Source organism: Rattus rattus, chromosome 1 (assembly GCF_011064425.1).
Source record: "Rattus rattus isolate New Zealand chromosome 1, Rrattus_CSIRO_v1, whole genome shotgun sequence".
In the NCBI taxonomy this organism is placed as follows: Eukaryota; Metazoa; Chordata; class Mammalia; order Rodentia; family Muridae; genus Rattus; species Rattus rattus.
The window spans coordinates 154637340-154655465 of record NC_046154.1 but is presented as its reverse complement, the minus strand read 5'-3'; the positions used below and the strand labels follow the sequence as shown (position 1 = coordinate 154655465).

Genomic DNA, 18126 nt, shown 5'->3' with positions numbered 1-18126 from the left:
AAGAAAAAGAAAAAAAAAAAACTTGAGTGTGAATCTCACCTTCAGTGAGGCACACACACACCTTTAATTCCAGCACTTGGGAGGCAGAGGCAGGTGGAAGTGAGTTCCAGGACAGCCAAGGCTATACAGAGCCCGTCTCAAAAAAAAAAAAAAAAAAAAAAAAAAAAGCAAGCAGGGGTTGGGGATTTAGCTCAGTGGTTAGAGCACTTGCCTAGCAAGCACAAGGCCCTGGGTTCTGGTCCCCAGCTCGAAAAAAAAAAAAAAAAAAAAAACAAAACACAAAACATTGTGGGCAGCCAAACTGGAAGCTTCTAGTTCCAGAAAAGTCCATGGAGGTCCTGAATGCAGCCCTCGCGCCTCTCCCCGCCCTCCCAGTCACAGGCTACCTTGGTGACCTAGGTCATCTCACATCCTATTTCCACTCCAGGACATGGCCATCCTCACTGAATGGTTTTTTTTTTCTCTCATGGGTAGGATAACTGCCTTCTGGAGTCTGTCAGTTCATGAGGCCTTCATCATCCCAACTCCTCCTGGAGTCTGTCAGGAGTTCATGAGGCCTTCATCATCCCAACTCCTCCCCACCCCCTTGTCTTCGCACAACCGCTCGCAGGCGGGAATCTGACTGGAAAAAGGGCCAGCTCTCCCTCTCAGGAACCACGCAGGCTGTGGGAAAATTGGGGCGTGGATCACGGAGCCATCTGTGGGAGGGGCCAAGACGTGAGCTCCATCTTCTTTCTGGCAAGCAGCGTGGGGGATGGGACTTGGATGGGCCTCGGGGTCTACCCAGCCTCGGGCCCAGGGGGAGCCCTCACCGCGCACTGTACAAGTTGGGCCGCGAGAAGGCGGTGGAGGGCGTGACCAGTGGATCGAGGCGTGGCCCGCGGAGGTCGCGCGCTATTGGGGGCGGGGCCGAAGCGCAGGTACGCGGCTTCCATTGGGCGGTCGTGTGGGCGGGGCTCGGCGCCGCTGTGAGGCAGGTCCCGCCCCCAGCCCGCGGGGATCTGCGCGGCGGCGGAGGCGGTGAGCGCGCGGGCTTGCGGCGGCGGTTGGCGGGCGGGCTTCCGCCGTTGGGACCGCCGCGGCCTGGTCGCTCAGGCTCGGACGCCGCGTCAGGCGGGCTGGGGGTGGGTGAAGCCCGCTGCGGCCTTGGGAGGGCCGGGCGGGGCGCAGGCGGGGAGCCTGGGGAAGGGCGGCGGCTATGCCGGACCAGCTGGGCCGCGGCTGGTTCTGCGCGGGGCCCACGTGCAGCCGAGGCCCTTGGGGCCAGAGACCCTCCAGTTTCCTGCTGCAACCCTGTATTTCTCACCCAAATCCCTTCTCTGCAGCCTGAGCCCCCCCATCCCTGCCGAGAGCTTCGTATTTCCGGCCTGGTCCCTATCTTCTGCAGCCTGAACCCCATGTTTCCGGCCTTATACCCCTCTTCTGCAACATGAGCCCCAAGTTTCCCACCTTCTCCTCCCTCTTTACAGCCTGAACCCGTGTCCCTGCTGAGACCCCGAGTTTCCTCCTGGAAGCCCCGTATTAACCCGATACCCCGACCTCTGCAGTATCAACCAACATTTGCCTTTCTGTACAGTCTGAATCGGGAGTTAACTGCTTGGTACCCCATCTCTGCAGCCAGAATCTGTGTCCTTGCTGAGAATTCTGAATTTCCTGCCTCATTTCTTCCCTTTGGATCCCCTCTCTGCAGTCTAAGCCCCAATTTGCTGCTCAAACCTTATCCCTGTTGTGAACCCCAAGTTTTGAGTCAGAATCGCAGTCTTTGTGGCCCACATTCCCTCTAGCCTGACCTCCCGTTCATTGCTTTAAACCTGTATTTCCTGCCGAACTCAAGTTTCTGCAGCTCAGTCCCTTTGGTGAACCCAGTCTTTGCTTCCTTAAGTTACCCACTTCTGTGGACCTGATCCCTGCTGCAAACCCCACATCTTCTACCTGACTCTCCTACCTCCTCCCTTGCCTTGGACCCCATATTTGCTGCCCAAGCCCCAGTCCCTGCTACCTGAGCCTCATCTTTTGTTACCTGAATTCCCATAACCGCCGTGGCCAGCATCCTTGTTGCCTCCTGAAACCCCAGCCTGCTTTAATGAACTCCCGTCTTTGCTGGGAACCCTGTACCCCTCTGGAGAGCCTCTCCTGCTTCTATGAGCCCTTCTACCACATACACCCTTGTTTCTGCTGGTAGGTCCTCCTTGTCCCTGCTGCTGCTTTGCTCCCCCTCCCCCATCTTTCCATTTCTGGCCACAGCCCTGGCTGCTTCTGCCAGAGGTGTCTTGTCATGAGCCCTGCATCTGTCCCTGTCCTTCCAGGGAATGGGGTAGCCGTGTATGTGAGGTATGTTGTATGCTGCAGCCACCCTTGAGCCTGAGGCAGGGAGGGCTGTGAGCTTCGCTTGTTCAAAAGGAAGGCGTGCTGCTGCTGCTGCTGCTGCACATTCCCTCTCAGGATGTTCTGTGTGCAACCTTGAAGAGGGAATCTGTTGAATTTTATTTACAGAAAACAAGACAAATCCCCTCAAATCCCAGGGTCCTGCACTTGACTGTCACTTGGCTTTTTGTCCAATATCTCAAGGCCAGGCTCTGAATTGACCTGTGTCCTAGAAGCTGTGTGTGTGAGGCTAGCCCCTGCCCTGGAAGATTGTCTGTGTGAGCTTCAGTGAATGCAAGCAACACCTTTCTAAAACACCATTTTGTTGCAGGGACCTCTGGCATCAGTAGCACCGTGAGCCCAGACATTCCTCTCTGAGTCATGACGGATGCCAAGTATGTCCTCTGCCGATGGGAGAAGCGACTGTGGCCTGCGAAGGTGACAGCCCTAATTTTCTTAATTTCTGGAATTACAAATGACTTTGGGTGACAATAAAGTCTTTATCAGACTGTTTCCTCAGAGTGATGCTGGGAGAGAACTGAGCCTGAATGCTGGCACCCGGACCTGCTGGCACGAGTCCCAGGGTTCCCTCTGCTCTGTGGGTTTCGGTCTGGTGTTCAGGAAGCACTGTATCTAGAATCCTCTGTAGTTATTTTTCACACTAAGGAAAAACCACCTAGGAAAAATAAGCCATCTGCTCTAAAAGGCTCAGAAGGCTGTGTCCACAGGCAGTGGACACAGGAGCCCCAGAGGAGTAACTGGGGTTTGGTGAGTTCTTTGTAGCAAGACCACAGGGAGTGCAGTGCTCCGAGGCCCTATCCAGGCTGTGGGTTCAGGCACCTCAGCCTATGCCTGAGTGATTGCAGTTCACATCAGGTTTCTGCTAAATCCGTGGCTGCTACCTGGGAAGAAAGGCTTGGCGCTGTCCCTCCACCGCCTAACAAGAGTCCTTTTTGTATTTTTCTTTTTTCACATAGGTTTTGGCCAGAACTGAGACTTCAGCAAAAAACAAGAGAAAAAAGGAATTCTTTCTAGATGTTCAAATACTCTCACTAAAGGAAAAGTTAAGTGTGTGTTTTTGTTGTTTTTCTTTTTTTTTTTTTTTCTTTTTTTCGAAGCTGGGGACCGAACCCAGGGCCTTGCGCTTGCTAGGCAAGCACTCTACCACTGAGCTAAATCCCCAACCCTGTTGTTTTTCTTAATACATCTTTCCCCTTCTGTCTGAGGTTTCTGATGACGCTTTTTACAAAAGAAAGAGAAGCCTGCTTCTTCTGGGCTTATTAATTCTCTGCTTCTGCGTTTCTACTCTAAGAATCTTGTGGGGAGTACAACAGATTTTACTTGACACCAGTTCAGGCTGAAGATCTTATTTGAGGTGCAGGGGATCTGGGGAGTGGGGTTTCAAGGACAGAGAAATTATCCCCAGGGGTCCATCCTGGGGTATCCATTCCCACCAAGGACTCTTTTCTGATCCGCTGGTGCCAGGCCCACTGCTCCACTAAGGAAAAAAAAGATTTTTACTGCTGGAAAGGCAGATGGACAGGACTCTGTTGTCCTGCACCTGGTAACCCTTCATGGGTCACCAGCAAGGACAATGTGGGTGTGGGCCTGTGGTATGGTCCTTTCTTCTGAAGAGTCCACTGGCTGCCTGTCTCCTGGGTCCCTCCTGGCTTGCTCCTTCCTGCCACTGTCTTCAGAGCCCGCCACCACGGGAGAGTCCCCAGCTTCCCGCTCTCCCTGCGGCAGGGAAGGTAATTGAATACTTGAGTTTAAAAGGAAAGCAAGTCCTTTTAAACTAAAACGCGCCTGCTGGGCTGTAAACAGCTCTTGGTGACATTAGCGGCTACTCAGAAAACCTAACAAAGGAGTTATTTGTGCAGTTGGAAGTCGGATTTGCCTCATGAAAGTCCCAATTTGAATTTATTTTTGCTTCTAACTCCAGCCCGACCTTTTCTTTCTTAAAAGAGGAGCAGAACTGGGAGGGGGGAATATACCCACCCTGGTTGGCTGTGCGTGTTCCCTTGGGCATAGCATCCGTCCCTGTCCTTCCTTCATGGTGACTTTGGGTGTGAGTGGAAGGTTGAGAGGGACGTCTGGACAGTTGGGTTGCAGACTGCTGGCGCTAACCAGCTCATTGTGGTTGCAGGATCCAGGTTAAGAGCTCAGCCGTGGAGGCACTGCAGAAGTCACACATTGAGAACATTGCCGCCTTCTTGGGTAAGAGCTACAGCCAGATCACCAAGGTGCTACGGCGGCAGTGGTGGCAGTGCAACCACAGGCCGCTCCTGATAGGTGCTTTGTTCCAGGGAACCCCATAGAAGGGAGACATGGACTTGCTTGCTTCCCCTCCCCTTTTAAGGCAGGGTCTCAAGTAGCCTAGTTGGTCTTGAAAGCACTGTGTAGCAGAGGCTGACCCTGACTTCCTTCCTGATCCTGCCTCCCCTTCCCAGCCACTGCTCCTGGTCCTCCTCTGGTGCTGGGGACAGAGCCCAGGCCCTTGTGCATCTGCTCGTTTAAGCCTCTTAGACCTTCCCCAACCCCAGCGCCGGGGAATGAAGGCAGTCACTGAGCTTCACCGCTTCTACACTGTATTTCTCTGCTTTGAGTTGGAGTCTCGTACTGCAGCCAGCCAGGCAGGAGAGTGGTGCTATCTTCCTGCTGGAGCCCGGGGCCCGGCTCTAGCTGGGGGACCTCCACACCACCCAGCTACCTGTTTCATACACTTCTGCCCCAAACCAGATCTGCCAGCTGGGCCTGGAGGACGGGAGAGGACGCCTGCCCCACAGGAGGGTCCCACACAATGTGGGGATGGAAATGGACAGAGGCTTGGTCAGGGGTGACTAGGCAGTCAGGGTGAATGGGGTCTCTCCTAGCCGGGCCACAGACACTCAGCATCCTGAGCAGGAAATAACAGGCTGCGGCTGTTGCTGTGACAGGGAACCCTGCTCACAGGAAGCCTTGTATTCTGTCGCGGGACTACAGCATGCATACTTAACATACAGCAACGCACGCATGCAGACATATGAACAGACACACATGTATATGCAACACATACATGCATAATATACAGACACACGTGCAGACATACAGACATACGTGCATGTATACATAAAGACAGACAGACACACACACACGTATAGTATACATACATTGCTAGTTATAAAAAGCCCAGGGGAGTGAGGACAGAGTGGTCAGCTTCCATGCTGCTACCTTTGCGTCACCTGCAGGTGCTGTGGGTGAGTCATGCCGGTTGGGACTTCGCTTCCTTTGTATGTGTAGGGCCTCAGTTCAGCACTTGCCACCATTTCCTCTTGTGGCTGAGCCAGCCTACTGTGCGCTCTGCTCTGGACCTGGCACAGGCGTACATGGCGAGGGTCACCACCCAGCAGAGCCAGGCATGAGCTGCTTCCTTCCCTCAGACTGAGTCACAGCAGCAAAGACAGGCTTCATCCTCAGGAGTCCATGGCTGCGGGGCAGCTGCAGGCGGTGCTGACCGCCTTGCTGACTGAGCATGGGCACCCTTGGGCGGGCCCAGAGTGTGAGGGCTGATGGCTTGAGAGCCCGGTTTAGTATTTGTCAAGCAGTTGCCAAGTGTGGGTCTGATGGAGAGGTGGTGCGCCTGGCGAGTGTGGAGCTGTCCCCGCCGCCCGAGTCAGACAAACAGTGCTGCTCGTGTGAGACATCAGATCCATTTGTAGTTTTGCTCTAGGACTTGGGGGAATTTAGCATTTGCCAGTCGGGCTGAAGTCAGCCTGGGATGTTATCCTAAGTCATAGCCGAGTTAATGTATAGCCATCTTTACCTTTGTCCTCCTGTCACGGGGATGGGTGCGTGCACTCAGTGCTCACTGAGTCTATTGCTCCATAGCTGTGATTGTGAGCCCTAGGCATCCAAGTGGAACCCTCACTGTGTATCTTTGTCCTCACAGCCTCTCAGAATGAAGTCCCAGCTACTCCTCTGGAGGAGCTGACTTACCGACGGTCCCTGCGAGTGGCCCTGGATGTCTTGAACGAGAGGACCAGTTTGAGTCCTGAAAGTCATCCAGTCGAAAATGGGAGCACACCATCTCAGAAGGGCAAGCCAGATGCAGATGTGGCCTGGCAGGTCTCTAGTGCTCCTTCTCCATCTTTTCTCAGTGAAGATGATCAGGCTGCGGCAGCCCAGTGTGCATCCAAGAGGAGGTGGGAGTGCAGTCCAAAAAGCCTGTCGCCGCTGTCTGCCTCGGAAGAGGGTCTCAGGTGCAAAGTGGACCCCAAGACAGGCCTCTCAGAGAGTGGAGCCCTGGGGGCTGAAGTGCCTGCCCCCACTGGGGATGAGTCTCAGGATGGCTCTGGGTCACAGCTGGACCATGGACAGGAGAGCACAACCAAAAAGAGACAGAGGAATTCGGGAGAGAAACCTGCCCGGCGCGGAAAAGCAGAGTCTGGCCTTTCCAAGGGAGACAGTGTCGCAGAGAGTGGAGGACAGGCAAGCAGCTGTGTGGCCCTGGCTTCACCCAGGCTGCCCTCCCAAACCTGGGAGGGGGATCCATGTGTTGGGGTCGAAGGCTGTGACCCAGTTGAGTCATCCGGCAACATCAGGCCGCTTCTGGACTCTGAGAGAAGCAAAGGACGCCCCACAAAGAGGCCACGCTTGGACGGAGGCCGGAACCCACCGCCCAGACATCTAGGAACCAGAACTGTGGGGGCAGTGCCCTCCCGTAGGAGCTGCTCTGGGGAGGTCACGACGCTGCGCAGGGCTGGAGACAGTGACAGACCAGAGGAAGGTAACCACGGACGGGGACGCCTGTCGTGGGGTGCCGAGGTGTGCTGTGGGCAGTGTCCCCAGGTCTGCCCATCCCCCTAAGGGTAGAGTGGGAGCTAGGCCGAGCTAGCGTGGCAGCTGGTTGGCCCAGGCAGGGGTCCCTGTTAAGCCCTTCTGTGTTGTTCCTTACTGCACAGTTAGCCGAATGCTCCTGGTCAATGAGGGGTCTGCCTGCGAAGGGGATTAGGAGGCCCAGTGTCAGGAGCTGCTCTGAGGTCACACCGAGATCTGTGTGTGGCTGCAGCCAGGGGTTTTCCCCCCTCTAAATTTGTTGACCCATTGAGCTCTGGCAGGAGATTCAGAAATGGGGCATGTAGTCGGGTGGGTGTGAGATACAGTGGGACCCTTCACAAGACCATACTCTGCCCTGTGATGGCCTACAGGGAGCAGCTGGTGCCTGCCACCGTTTCTTAGGGAGAAGGGGACAGTCTCTGGCCTTGTTTGCAGTCACCTTTTGGTTTCGGGGCCCATTGTTTGCATTCTCTTGTGGCCACATCAGGCAGGGGCCTCCTAGAATCTGTACGTTTCTGTGCACTCTTCTTGGTTTCTCTCCAGTTGATTTTTTTAAATATATTTGAGGCTGGAGCTCAGCGCAATACCCTGTGTCCATCCCCAGCACCAGAATTGAAACAGTAAAAACAGGGTCATCGAGATGTCTCAGTAGGGGAAGACGATTGCCACTAAGCCTGGTGACCTGAGTCTGATTCCCTAGAACCTATAGGGTGGAGAGAATTGACTCCACGAAGTTATTCTGATCTCCATATGTGTGCTCTAGTGCACATACATGCATACACACACACACACACAAAACTCACAAGCATGCACACACATACATGTAGAGAAAATACACACAGCATGTACAAATACAATAAACATAGAGACATTTTTTTAAAGAAATACAAACCCAATTCTGGCCACAGAGTGCCCCCTGGTTGAATTCTGCTCAGGATCTGTCCTTTGTCTTGGACGGCCCTTTGTCGGGTGAAATGATAGACATCGTGGTGTCACCCTGTCTCAGCAGATCCTATGTCTTCAGAAGAATCCACAGGGTTCAAGTCCGTCCACTCCCTGCTGGAGGAGGAGGAGGAGGAGGAGGAAGAGGAGGAACCACCCCGGATCCTTCTGTATCACGGTAAGAGGGTGTTGTACTCGAGAGCAGTGGGTAAGGCCCGTCCTCCGCAGTATCCCATAAAGCCAGCGAGGGGTTTGGTGCTGGTGGAGTTTTTGTTGTTCTTAGGGTCTCACTTTGTACCTCTAGTTGACTTGGAACTTGCTGTGTAGACCAGGCTGGCTTCTAACTCCACAGTCTGGCTTCCTCTGCTTCCAGAGCACGAGTGTTAAAGTCGGGTGCCTCCATCCCTGGTTCTGTTCCATTTTCTTTTTTTTTTTTTTTTTGGTTTTTTTTTTCGGAGCTGGGGACCGAACCCAGGGCTTTGCGCTTCCTAGGCAAGCGCTCTGCCACTGAGCTAAATCCCCAACCCCCCCATTTTTTTTTTTTTTTTAATTTTTTGTTTTTTTAAAGATTTATGGGGTTGGGGATTTAGCTCAGTGGTAGGCCCTGGGTTCGGTCCCCAGCTCCAAAAAAAAAGAAAAAAGAAAAAGAAGAAAAAAGAAAAAAAAAAAAGATTTATGTATTTTATGTGAGTACACTGTAGCTGTCTTCAGACACAGCAGAAGAGGGCATCGGATCCCATTACAGATGGTTGTGAGCCACCATGTGGTTGCTGGGATTTGAACTCAGGACCTCTGGAAGAGCAGTCGGTGCTCTTAACCGCTGAGCCTTCTCTCCAGCCCCTCTGCTTCATTTTCTATGCTCTGACTTGAGATTTGTCCAGAGCCCTGTGTCCTTCTGTCTCTAACAGAGGCTGAGGACTTGGGAGACGTAACCAGCATGGAGGCCAGCATTGGCCCTGTCCCCTATCCAGGCACTGAGTAAAGATGGAGGCCCATTTGGGCAGAGCTACCTTTACCAGTGGTGCAGGAGCTGATGTCTGTCCAGGGCACTGCAGCTTCTCCTTACGGGCAGTACACAGTGCAGTGTGCAGCCCAGAGTGCCGTGAGCCAAGGCTCACTGAGAGCAAAGTGGTACAGCTCAGCCACTGAAGAACCCACCGACTGCCTTAGCTGCACACTGAGATGGGCACATCGATGCCTGGATGATGTGGGGCAGGCTAGGGGGCCAACTCACCTCCTTTCCCTTCTTGGGCATGAGTTCCCAGGCTAGGTGCTGTCTGAGTACCTCTGGCTAAGTACTGCTGAGTACTCTGGACTAAGTATCACTGAGTATCTAGACTGTTACAAGGGCCTGGTGCTGATGTGAGTTGCACCTCGTACGTCCTCAGCACTTGGGCCATATCTGAAGACCAGTTCAGACTGGCTGCCAAGAGACCCCAGCTTCCTGACCTTCGGCCCTCTTCTGTGTCCTTCTGTGGCAGACTTAAGCTGACAGCCTCACTAACCTACCACACCAAGCTCAAGACAATCGTCACTTCCCAGCCAAGTTGTCTCCTCAGTGGGCTGTGACCTTTCCAAGAGCCTTGTCACCTCCTCCCCAAGTGCCTCCCAACCCTGGGGAGCCCTTGGAAGCCTCTGGGTTTCATGATGGGAGGCATGGTGGTCCCCCTCCCCTCATTTTCCTGACAAAGCTTTAACAGTCTACACGAATCACACACCCTGGGATCCTTGGCAAGTAGAAAATGTTAAATTTTATGCAGAAAGCTAGGCGGGTCAGAGGGAGCCTTACCAGGTGAAGGCCAGCTTGGGCTGCATACTAAGAGCCTGCCTTAAAAGAAAGGACAGAGGCAGGGCTGTGGCTCTGTGTAGAGCACTTGTCTAGCATTGCAAAGCCCTGGGTGCCACGGCACAGGGTTACACCTGAGGGCTAGTCACCTGGGCATGTGCAGGGATGTCATCCCAGCCCTTGGGAGGCAGGACCATGCACTCTTGAGTTCAGACCAGTCTGGTGTAAGTGGAGACCCTGCCTGTCTCAAACAACCACAAAGACTGGCGTCTCCTCCTCTGAGAGCGTGTGTTCTGCACTGTGTGACTGCTGGTTTCAGATTCTTTGAACTTGCTGTCCTGGAGAGGACAGTTTATTTTGTCATCCTCCTGATGGTATAATGTGCACTTTGGTATGGAGCTGCACCGGGCACGAACCTCACGTGGATGCAGACTGTAAATGTCTGCTCTTGGAGGATGCTAGCCTTAGGTGGGGTTTGAGATGGAACTCTTCATCCTGCTGCTGCCTTATCTCTTGGCACAGGATGTCTGTCGGACACACACACAGTCATGGCCTTATGCCCTACAGTGGGCACTGAGACACCGTTCTCTGCCTCTCTCTCTCTGTGTGTGTGTGTGTGTGTGTGTGTGTGTGTGTGTGTGTGTGTGTGTGTGTCCGTGTCCGTGTCCACCGGTGTCTGGGTTCCTGGGTAGATGAGGTTAGAGTTGACTTTAAATAGTGCAGTGATGAGTGGGTCTTCCTTGTCTCTTCTTGTCTGTGCTTGTGTGAGGTAGTCTCGACTCATCTGGGTTTTTTCCTTTGTTTTAATCACAGAACCACGATCATTTGAAGTAGGAATGCTGGTCTGGCTTAAATACCAAAAATACCCATTCTGGCCAGCCGTGGTAAGTGCATCTGCCATGGCGCCGAGCCCGCGTCCTCAGGCCGTCCTCCTGCTCGAGTAGGTAGTTTGGTAGCTCTGTTAATGCTGGAAGGCTTGGTTGCTAGTGACTCAGACATGGGCACACAGCACCACCAGCAGGGCCTGGTCACTGAGTGCTATCTCACATGGCACTGAGTGGGATTCATGCCCTGCCGCCTGGGAGGAGCCTGAGCAGTGCACTACTAAGCTGCACGAAGGCACCAGGCCACCTTCTTTCGCCCCCGAGCGTAGGTCTATGGTCACTGTGGGCATGATGGCGGGCGCTTGCACACTGATCCCTGCACAGAAGGCTGAGGCGGGAAGATCAGGTTCATGGTGCCCAGCTACATGAGAATATTGGAGACCAGCTTGGGCTACACGAGAGCTATTTCCAAATGTGTCTCAATCCTACCAAAGACCTGTCCTATAACCTGTGAGTCTGCTCCAAGGGCAGTCCCTTAGCTACATTTGTGCCCAGCGTTGCAACCACTCCTGTAAGTCCTTCTTTAGGTGTGGAGACTCCGTGCCCTGTCATATCCTTTGTCCCCGCCATCACTCCCCTCTCACGGGTGCTGTCCGCACAGCCCAGGCTATTTTGTGGGTTTATGTCCTGTCTCTGATTTTTTTTTTTTCCCTTAGCTTTTTTTAAGACATGGTTTCTTTGTGTAGCCCTGGCTGTTCTGAGACTCTCTCTCTCTAGACCATGCTGGCCTCAAACTCAAAAGTCTACCACCTCTGCTTCCAGAGTGTGCCTCTGTCGCCTTCCCTCTTGTCACCATGCTTGCTTTAAAGGTGGGGGCCAGTGCCTGGGCCACCAGGGCCACAGTCTGAGCCCCAGTTAAGTGTTGTGAAGTGGTTGTGGAATGTTGGCTGTGTATGGTGCCACAGGCCTGTCAGCATGTGGGAAGTAAGGCAGAAGGATGCGAGTTCAAGACCATCCCAAGAGATGAGCAGAGGAGAGGGAGAGACAGAAGGCCTGGGGTGAAAGCAGCGGTAATGCTAGTAGCTTGCTAGGTCGTGTGGGGGCAGCTGGCCTCCCTCAGCCCTGTCTTCATGGTCACCTGCCTCCAGTGTGTCCACAGGGCTGACAGGTCTCTGGAGTGACAGCCTCCAGGCACAGGGTTACATCTGAGGGCTAGTGTCTTGGGGACAGTCTGTCCTGCTCAGGAAGAGGCTTGCCAGGTTCACTGCTTCATGGCTCCATAGTGGATGCTGTGTTTCCCTAGTGCCCACTCTGGACAGTTTACATTCAGCCCAAGGCAGTTGCCTGGTATTTAGACAGAGAGGCACTGGCAGGGACATAGCCTGTTACTGAAACTCCAAGATGGGAGCCTGGCATGGTGGCATTCACCTGTCATCCTCAGCCACACAGAGTTCATGGCCAGCTTCGGCTATGGGGAACTCTGGGGTCTAATCCGTGAGTCTCTGGATGTGCTAGAATGAGGGCCTGAGTTAGCTCTTAGATCCCACAGAAAGCCAGACTAGTGTGCCTGCATTCTGGGAAGATGGAGACCCTCTGCATTCTGGGAAGATGGAGGGTCTTCAGGAGGACCCTCTAGACCCTGTGTCTGGAATTGTGCAGTTCAGGCCTCATCTTAAGTAGGGTCAGGGATAATGCCTGAGACTGTCCACTCACCCCTGCACCCCTGCACATACAAGGATTTAAGAAGACCCAAATGAAGAATTGTGGATTCTGCCTTGTAATACCACAGAGCCATGGGCAGCAGTGGGGTCACACATACCCCACCCCAGTCCTAGAGCAGGCCTTGGAGGAGGTGGAGAGCTCCCGCCCTGCCCATTGTTCATGCCGTGGTGTTCCACTCTGCCCACAGGTCAAGAGTGTCCGGCGGAGGGACAAGAAGGCCAGTGTGCTCTTCATTGAGGGCAACATGAATCCCAAGGGCCGAGGGTTAGTGATCACTCTCATAGTTAGGGCATGGGCAGGAGTGGGAAACCTTTGTGGTCCCCCTGACTAGAGCTGCCGACATGGTCCAAAGTCCACAGTGTCACTTGGTATCTCAGCCAGATGGCTAGAACTGGCAGCTAGGATACACTGTCCCTGCATGCTGTACCAGAGCAGAGCTACCGCAGACCATGGTTCTTAGAGAACTGCCTCTGGCCAGTCCTCGCCCACATCAGCAGCACAGTGAGCTGGCCAGCCTGCTCACAGTGACCTCAGAGCCCCTTCCGGTACCTTCCAGAGGTGACCTTGGGCACCTGTGTGTACCCAGGGTGGCTGGTTGGAGTAGGGACCTGGGCCCCCAGTGCTATGGAGGTGCTCCAGTCTAAAGCAGGGTTAAGTCTCGGAGGAGGGTCCCTCTCCTGGGTTGAAGCCATCTGTGCTCACCTTGGCCTCTGCTCTGTCAAGAATCACCGTGTCGCTGCGACGGCTCAAGCACTTTGACTGCAAGGAAAAGCATGCACTACTGGTAAGTGGGGCCATGCTCTGTTGGCATTGGGAGCTTTGCTCTGGGGTGTGTGTGTATGTGTACATACGAGTCTGCACATGTATGTGTGTGAGTGCATCTGTGTGTATGTGCATATGAACGGATGTGAAGGTGGGTGTGTCTGAGGCGTCCCTGTGCAGGTCAGAGGACAGCCCGGTGTCAACTCCTTCCCCTTATTCGAGGCTGTGTCACGGGCCCTTGTGTTTCTGTGGATTCTCCTGTCGCTGAACCCTGTCTCATCCTAGAAGAGGGCCAGCACTACCACATCTGACTTTATGTGGTTCTAGGGATTTGAACTTGTTTTCCTGGATAACCTTTGTCTCCCTGGCCAGTAAAAATTATTTTGTTCTATTGACTCAAACCAAAATCAGATCATGGAGTGACAGTCTACCTTGTGTAGTTAGGTGCGCAGCTCCTGCTTGTAGTCGTTGTGTCCGTCTCTCTGAGAGGCAGCCTTGGGAAACACCAAGGCGAAGGCAGGTCTGCTTGCTGTGGACGCACACCAGACGCATCCACACCCAGGCAGTGATGTGTGCAGGGTTAGGCTCTGACCCTTCCACACCCCCCATGGGAAGGCACCACGTCTACCTCTGGCCTCCATGTGTGAGCACACACAAGTCTGGGCGTGGGCCACAGTTAGGAGGATTAGGAGTTCAAGAACCAGCCTTGGTTACATCTAAGGCCTGGACTACATGAGACCCTGTCTGAAAAAGACCAAAAAAGTCAATTGTTGGTTTAATGGCTTCCTGAAGCCTGTAAGTACCTGCCTGTCATACCTCCTAAAGAGCCAGGCTGCAGTGGAGTGACTGAGCCCTGGCCACACAGCTCCCATTAAGCCTGGGAGCCTAGGAAACTAAGGTTGAGCGCCTTTAGGGCTGATACAGCCAACTCATGCCTAGCTTTTGGGTTTTGTAGGACAGAGCCAAAGAGGACTTTGCCCAGGCTATTGGCTGGTGTGTCTCGCTTATCACTGACTACCGCGTGCGGCTGGGTATGTGGGCTGCACCCCAGGGAGTGGGTGGTGTGAGGTGGGGGGTATCATGTCATTGGAGCTATTGAGGACAGGATGGAGGGGCCAAGACAGATGTGGTCCTAGCCCTATATCCTCTCTTGGCCTGGCTAACCTGAGACGCTACTGCCTCTGGAAGGCCGGAGCAGGCGCAGCCCTCCTGATTGAAGGCCCTACAGTACCCCCTCTGAGTGGTAACTCTGGCTGTTACCTGAACCCCTGGCAGCTCCTTCTGGGGCGGTGGACAGACTCGCACCCCGCAGTCCTGCCTCAGGGTAAAGCACAAAGCAGAAGGCTCCTGGCCAGGAGTCCTAAGCAACAGAAGCAGCAGCGCTCAGTCTGAGTGCAGCCTTCTCCTGTGCCCTCCACAGGCTGCGGCTCCTTCGCTGGGTCGTTCTTGGAATATTATGCTGCTGATATCAGTAAGTATAAGTGTGATCTTCAACATGGGGTCTGCTTTTGGTCCTCGAGAGACCCATCTTCTTAAGTCTCCTGCTGTCCTGAAGTGCCAATTCCATCCTGTGCAGAGCTGTGACCTCAGCTGCCATCGTGCCCTGCATCCCCGTCAGGTGGCAGCTGTGTGCTGGGCAGGGGGTAGCGAGATCTAAGGAATGCTGCTGCCTTTACACTGAGTAGTTCAGCTGACACACTCAGTGCTTCTCCGAAGATTCTCCCGGTGCACATGGGAGCTTGGGAGAAGGGGTCAGTGATGGAGGGGAACCTGAGGCTGAGGCTGGAAAGGGAGGATGTAAGCTCCGAATCTGTGCTCCTCTTGCAGGCTATCCTGTGCGCAAGTCTATCCAACAGGACGTCCTGGGGACCAGGTTTCCTCAGCTGGGCAAGGGGGACCCTGAGGAGCCTATAGGGGACAGCCGGCTGGGACAGTGGCGGCCATGCAGGAAGGTGCTGCCTGACCGCTCCAGGGCTGCCCGGGATAGAGCCAACCAGAAGCTGGTGGAGTACATCGTGAAGGCCAAGGGTGCAGAGAGCCACCTGCGGGCCATCCTGCACAGCCGCAAGCCCTCGCGCTGGCTGAAGACGTTCCTGAGCTCCAATCAGTACGTGACATGCATGGAGACGTACCTGGAGGATGAGGCGCAGCTGGATGAGGTGGTGGAGTACCTGCAGGGCGTCTGCCGAGACATGGATGGTGAGATGCCTGCGCGCGGCAGCGGCGACCGCATCCGTTTCATCCTGGATGTGCTGCTGCCTGAGGTGAGGGGCCCTTGTGCTGCGTCCCTGCTTCTGGTTGAGGGGAACAGGTGCGGAGATCAGTCGGTCACTTAGAGGAAGAAGCTGCCAGCCTGTCTGTCTGCCTGTCACTGTGTTGCTGTGGATGGGACATGCTCACAGGAGCTGGGTGGTTTTGACCATGACACAGGAAAGGCCTTGTACATGTCAGGTTAGCTCTGCTCACTGAGCTGTGCCTGACCCCCATTCCACAGGCGATCATCTGCGCCATCTCGGCAGTGGAGGCAGTGGACTACAAGACAGCCGAGCAGAAGTACCTCCGTGGCCCCACACTCAGCTACCGGTAGGTCCTCTCTGCCGTGTGCTGTGACAGGGCTGCCAGTCCCGTCCACAAGTGGTACAGACGCTGTCTGTCAGTGCGCCGGTGTGGAGTCATCTGGTCCTTCTCTCCAGGCAGGGGCTGGACAGAGGCCCAGGTCTACAGGCTGCGTTCCTCTGTGGACCAGGCTGGCTACAAGCCAGGACCCTAGGGCAGGGCCACAGCCTCCTCTGCAGTCACGACCTTGTCGCGTGCTCTGCCCGAGACCTCTGTAATCTCTTGTTGAGGCCTGTGCCCCGCCTGCTCCCCTGTGGCTGATAGAGAGAGCGCAGAGCTAGATTAAGAGGCATCATAGCCGTCAGCAGGGCAGCACATTGACGCTGTCTCTCCTGTCGCCTACAGCACTCCTAAGACGTGTAGCCCCAGAGCCTCTAATCCACCTCTGGGCATGCTGCCAGACTTCAATGGGAGGCGGGCAGGGCAGTAACAAGCAGAGGATGCCACTGCAGTCACAAATGGGGTCTCCATCCAGACCCACATGCCAGATGCATTGCCTCTAAAAATAAGTTGGCATCCCCAGCAGGACAGTGAGGCCACTGGCACAGGGCCTCCCAGTACCCAGGGCAGCCACGTTAGGTGGCAGTGTCCACTGACCCGCTCACTCTGGGCAGACCCTAAGGCTGCAGCCCAGTCCCAGCTCTGAGCTGTCAAGGGCTCCACACTGACTAAGCACATGAGCGTAGCGCTCTCACTCCAGCACTTGGGAGGTAAGGAGGAGCCTGCCTGGGCTGGAGAAGCTCTCCCAGTCAATAAAAGGCTCAGACATTCTGGGCTAGGTGTCGGCCCCCTAATCAGCAAATACCATGTTCAGTATGGGGGATGGAGGGACATGCCTGACGTCACCCTGTGGCCTCCATATTGTGGTATGTGTGCATGGATACCTGTGTGTGCCTGGTGCTTAACGATCCCCTGGAAACGCAGTTACGGATGGTCGTTATGCAGGCACCATAGGGGTGGGTGCTCGGAACCGAACTCAGGTCCTTGGTGAGGTCAGCAGGTTACCCCAGTCTCTGGGCCATTCATGCAGCAGCTCCTGAGTTATATTCCTTAGGGTAAGTGTGATTGGGCAGGACGAGGCTAGCCTGGGCTATGTGAGATTTGTCACACACATAGAGTCAGCCTGGGGCTATGCTAAGTGGTCGGAGCCCCATGCTCCATCCCAGGTCTCCTCAGAAAGTTTAAGGCCACAGAGTGCAGTAAAATTTACTGTTTTTGTGTCTGATGTGTGGAATCAGCAGCTCTTTGTGCCCCACGTCATCACCCTTCCCTTCAGGCTGCGACCCTCTCAGCTTCCAGACTGCAGTGTCCCCGTGGATGCCGGCATTGCTGTCAGCTGCTCCGCCATTGCAGGCCATCTTTGTTCTTCATTAGAGCAGCGGTGCACACCGCTCAGCCTGCATCACTGTGCTGATCGTTCAGAGTTGCTGGTGTCCACTTGGCCCGAGAGTCTCACGGCAGTCTCTTGTTTCTTGAAGGGAAAAGGAAATCTTCGACAATGAACTCCTGGAGGAGAGGAACCGTCGCCGTCGCTGATGCCGCAGTCTCCACCTGGCCAGTGCCGTGTCTGTGGCCTGCCAGAGGCCTGTGAGAATGTGCTAGAAGCAAGAGGCCTAGTAGTGTGCTGACTGATCTGTGCATGGGTTCTGCGTCTTCAGCCCTGAGCCTGGGAGATCAGAGGCCATCTTCACACTAGAAGACTGCTGCATCTATGAACAGCTGCTTCTGGAAGTTTCTGTGTGTGTACGCGTGTATGTTTGGTTTTATTTTTTTAATTATTATTTTGTTTATAAATGCGTTTGAATGCACATGTGTCATGGTCATTGCAGTGTGGCTGGCATGTTCGCTTAGGTCTTATGTTGCTTGGTGTGTCAACCCTACAGAGTTTCTGGAAAGACTGATTTGAACACACAGTTCCCAGAGCATTGACATGTTTCCCTGGCATTGTTTTGCTTATTTCCTCTCAATGGTTTCTGGAATCTTCTGCCACTCCTGTGTGGTGAGCAGGAGGTAGGGACCCTTGCAGCAGCAGTCTTTGCAGGTGGGAGATGTTAGGAGGGTGGGAACACTTTTGTCTACCGGTGACTGTATAGTCTTGCAAGGATGGACAGGCCAGCTGCACTCAGGGCCCCCCCCCCGTCCCCACATAGCCAAGCACTGAATCTACCCAGGGCGGCCATCGACTTCTAGCCTGGTCCCCCCCACAAACCTCCTGGGCTGGGGATGGTGGGCATGATAGCAGGAAAAGGCAGATTCCCACACTGCTGCCATACTGTGTGCATGGACTCATGGTGG

At 54.4% G+C, this 18126-nt stretch overlaps 1 protein-coding gene across 4 annotated transcripts; it reads left to right on the top strand.

Moving 5' to 3' along the window:
* Positions 1–955: 955 nt before the first annotated feature.
* Positions 956–17760, top strand: Pwwp3a (PWWP domain containing 3A, DNA repair factor). Of its 4 annotated transcripts, none has more exons than XM_032908128.1 (14): positions 956–1020; positions 2696–2802; positions 3342–3427; positions 4511–4581; positions 6293–7129; positions 8189–8299; positions 10721–10791; positions 12641–12717; positions 13177–13237; positions 14171–14246; positions 14636–14686; positions 15043–15479; positions 15710–15798; positions 17310–17760. In XM_032908128.1, exons 2-14 carry the CDS (start codon positions 2746–2748, stop codon positions 17365–17367), a joined length of 2082 nt encoding a protein of 693 aa, XP_032764019.1. In that variant the 5' UTR covers positions 956–1020; positions 2696–2745; the 3' UTR covers positions 17368–17760. The 4 variants fall into 4 exon arrangements, with proteins under 4 accessions (XP_032764019.1, XP_032763999.1, XP_032764011.1 ...); XM_032908108.1 differs by having other exon boundaries at positions 8186–8299; XM_032908120.1 differs by lacking the exon at positions 956–1020 and adding an exon at positions 1085–1124 and having other exon boundaries at positions 8186–8299.
* The last annotated feature ends 366 nt before the right edge of the window (positions 17761–18126 follow it).

Excerpts from the sequence above, each read along its gene's own strand:
- Pwwp3a (XM_032908108.1), top strand. The coding sequence starts at position 2,746 with ATGACGGATGCCAAGTATGTCCTCTGCCGATGGGAGAAGCGACTGTGG. Across the intron at positions 3,428-4,510 it reads ATACTCTCACTAAAGGAAAA|GATCCAGGTTAAGAGCTCAG; the intron begins GTTAAGTGTGTG and ends TTGTGGTTGCAG. Across the intron at positions 7,130-8,185 it reads CAGTGACAGACCAGAGGAAG|CAGATCCTATGTCTTCAGAA; the intron begins GTAACCACGGAC and ends ACCCTGTCTCAG.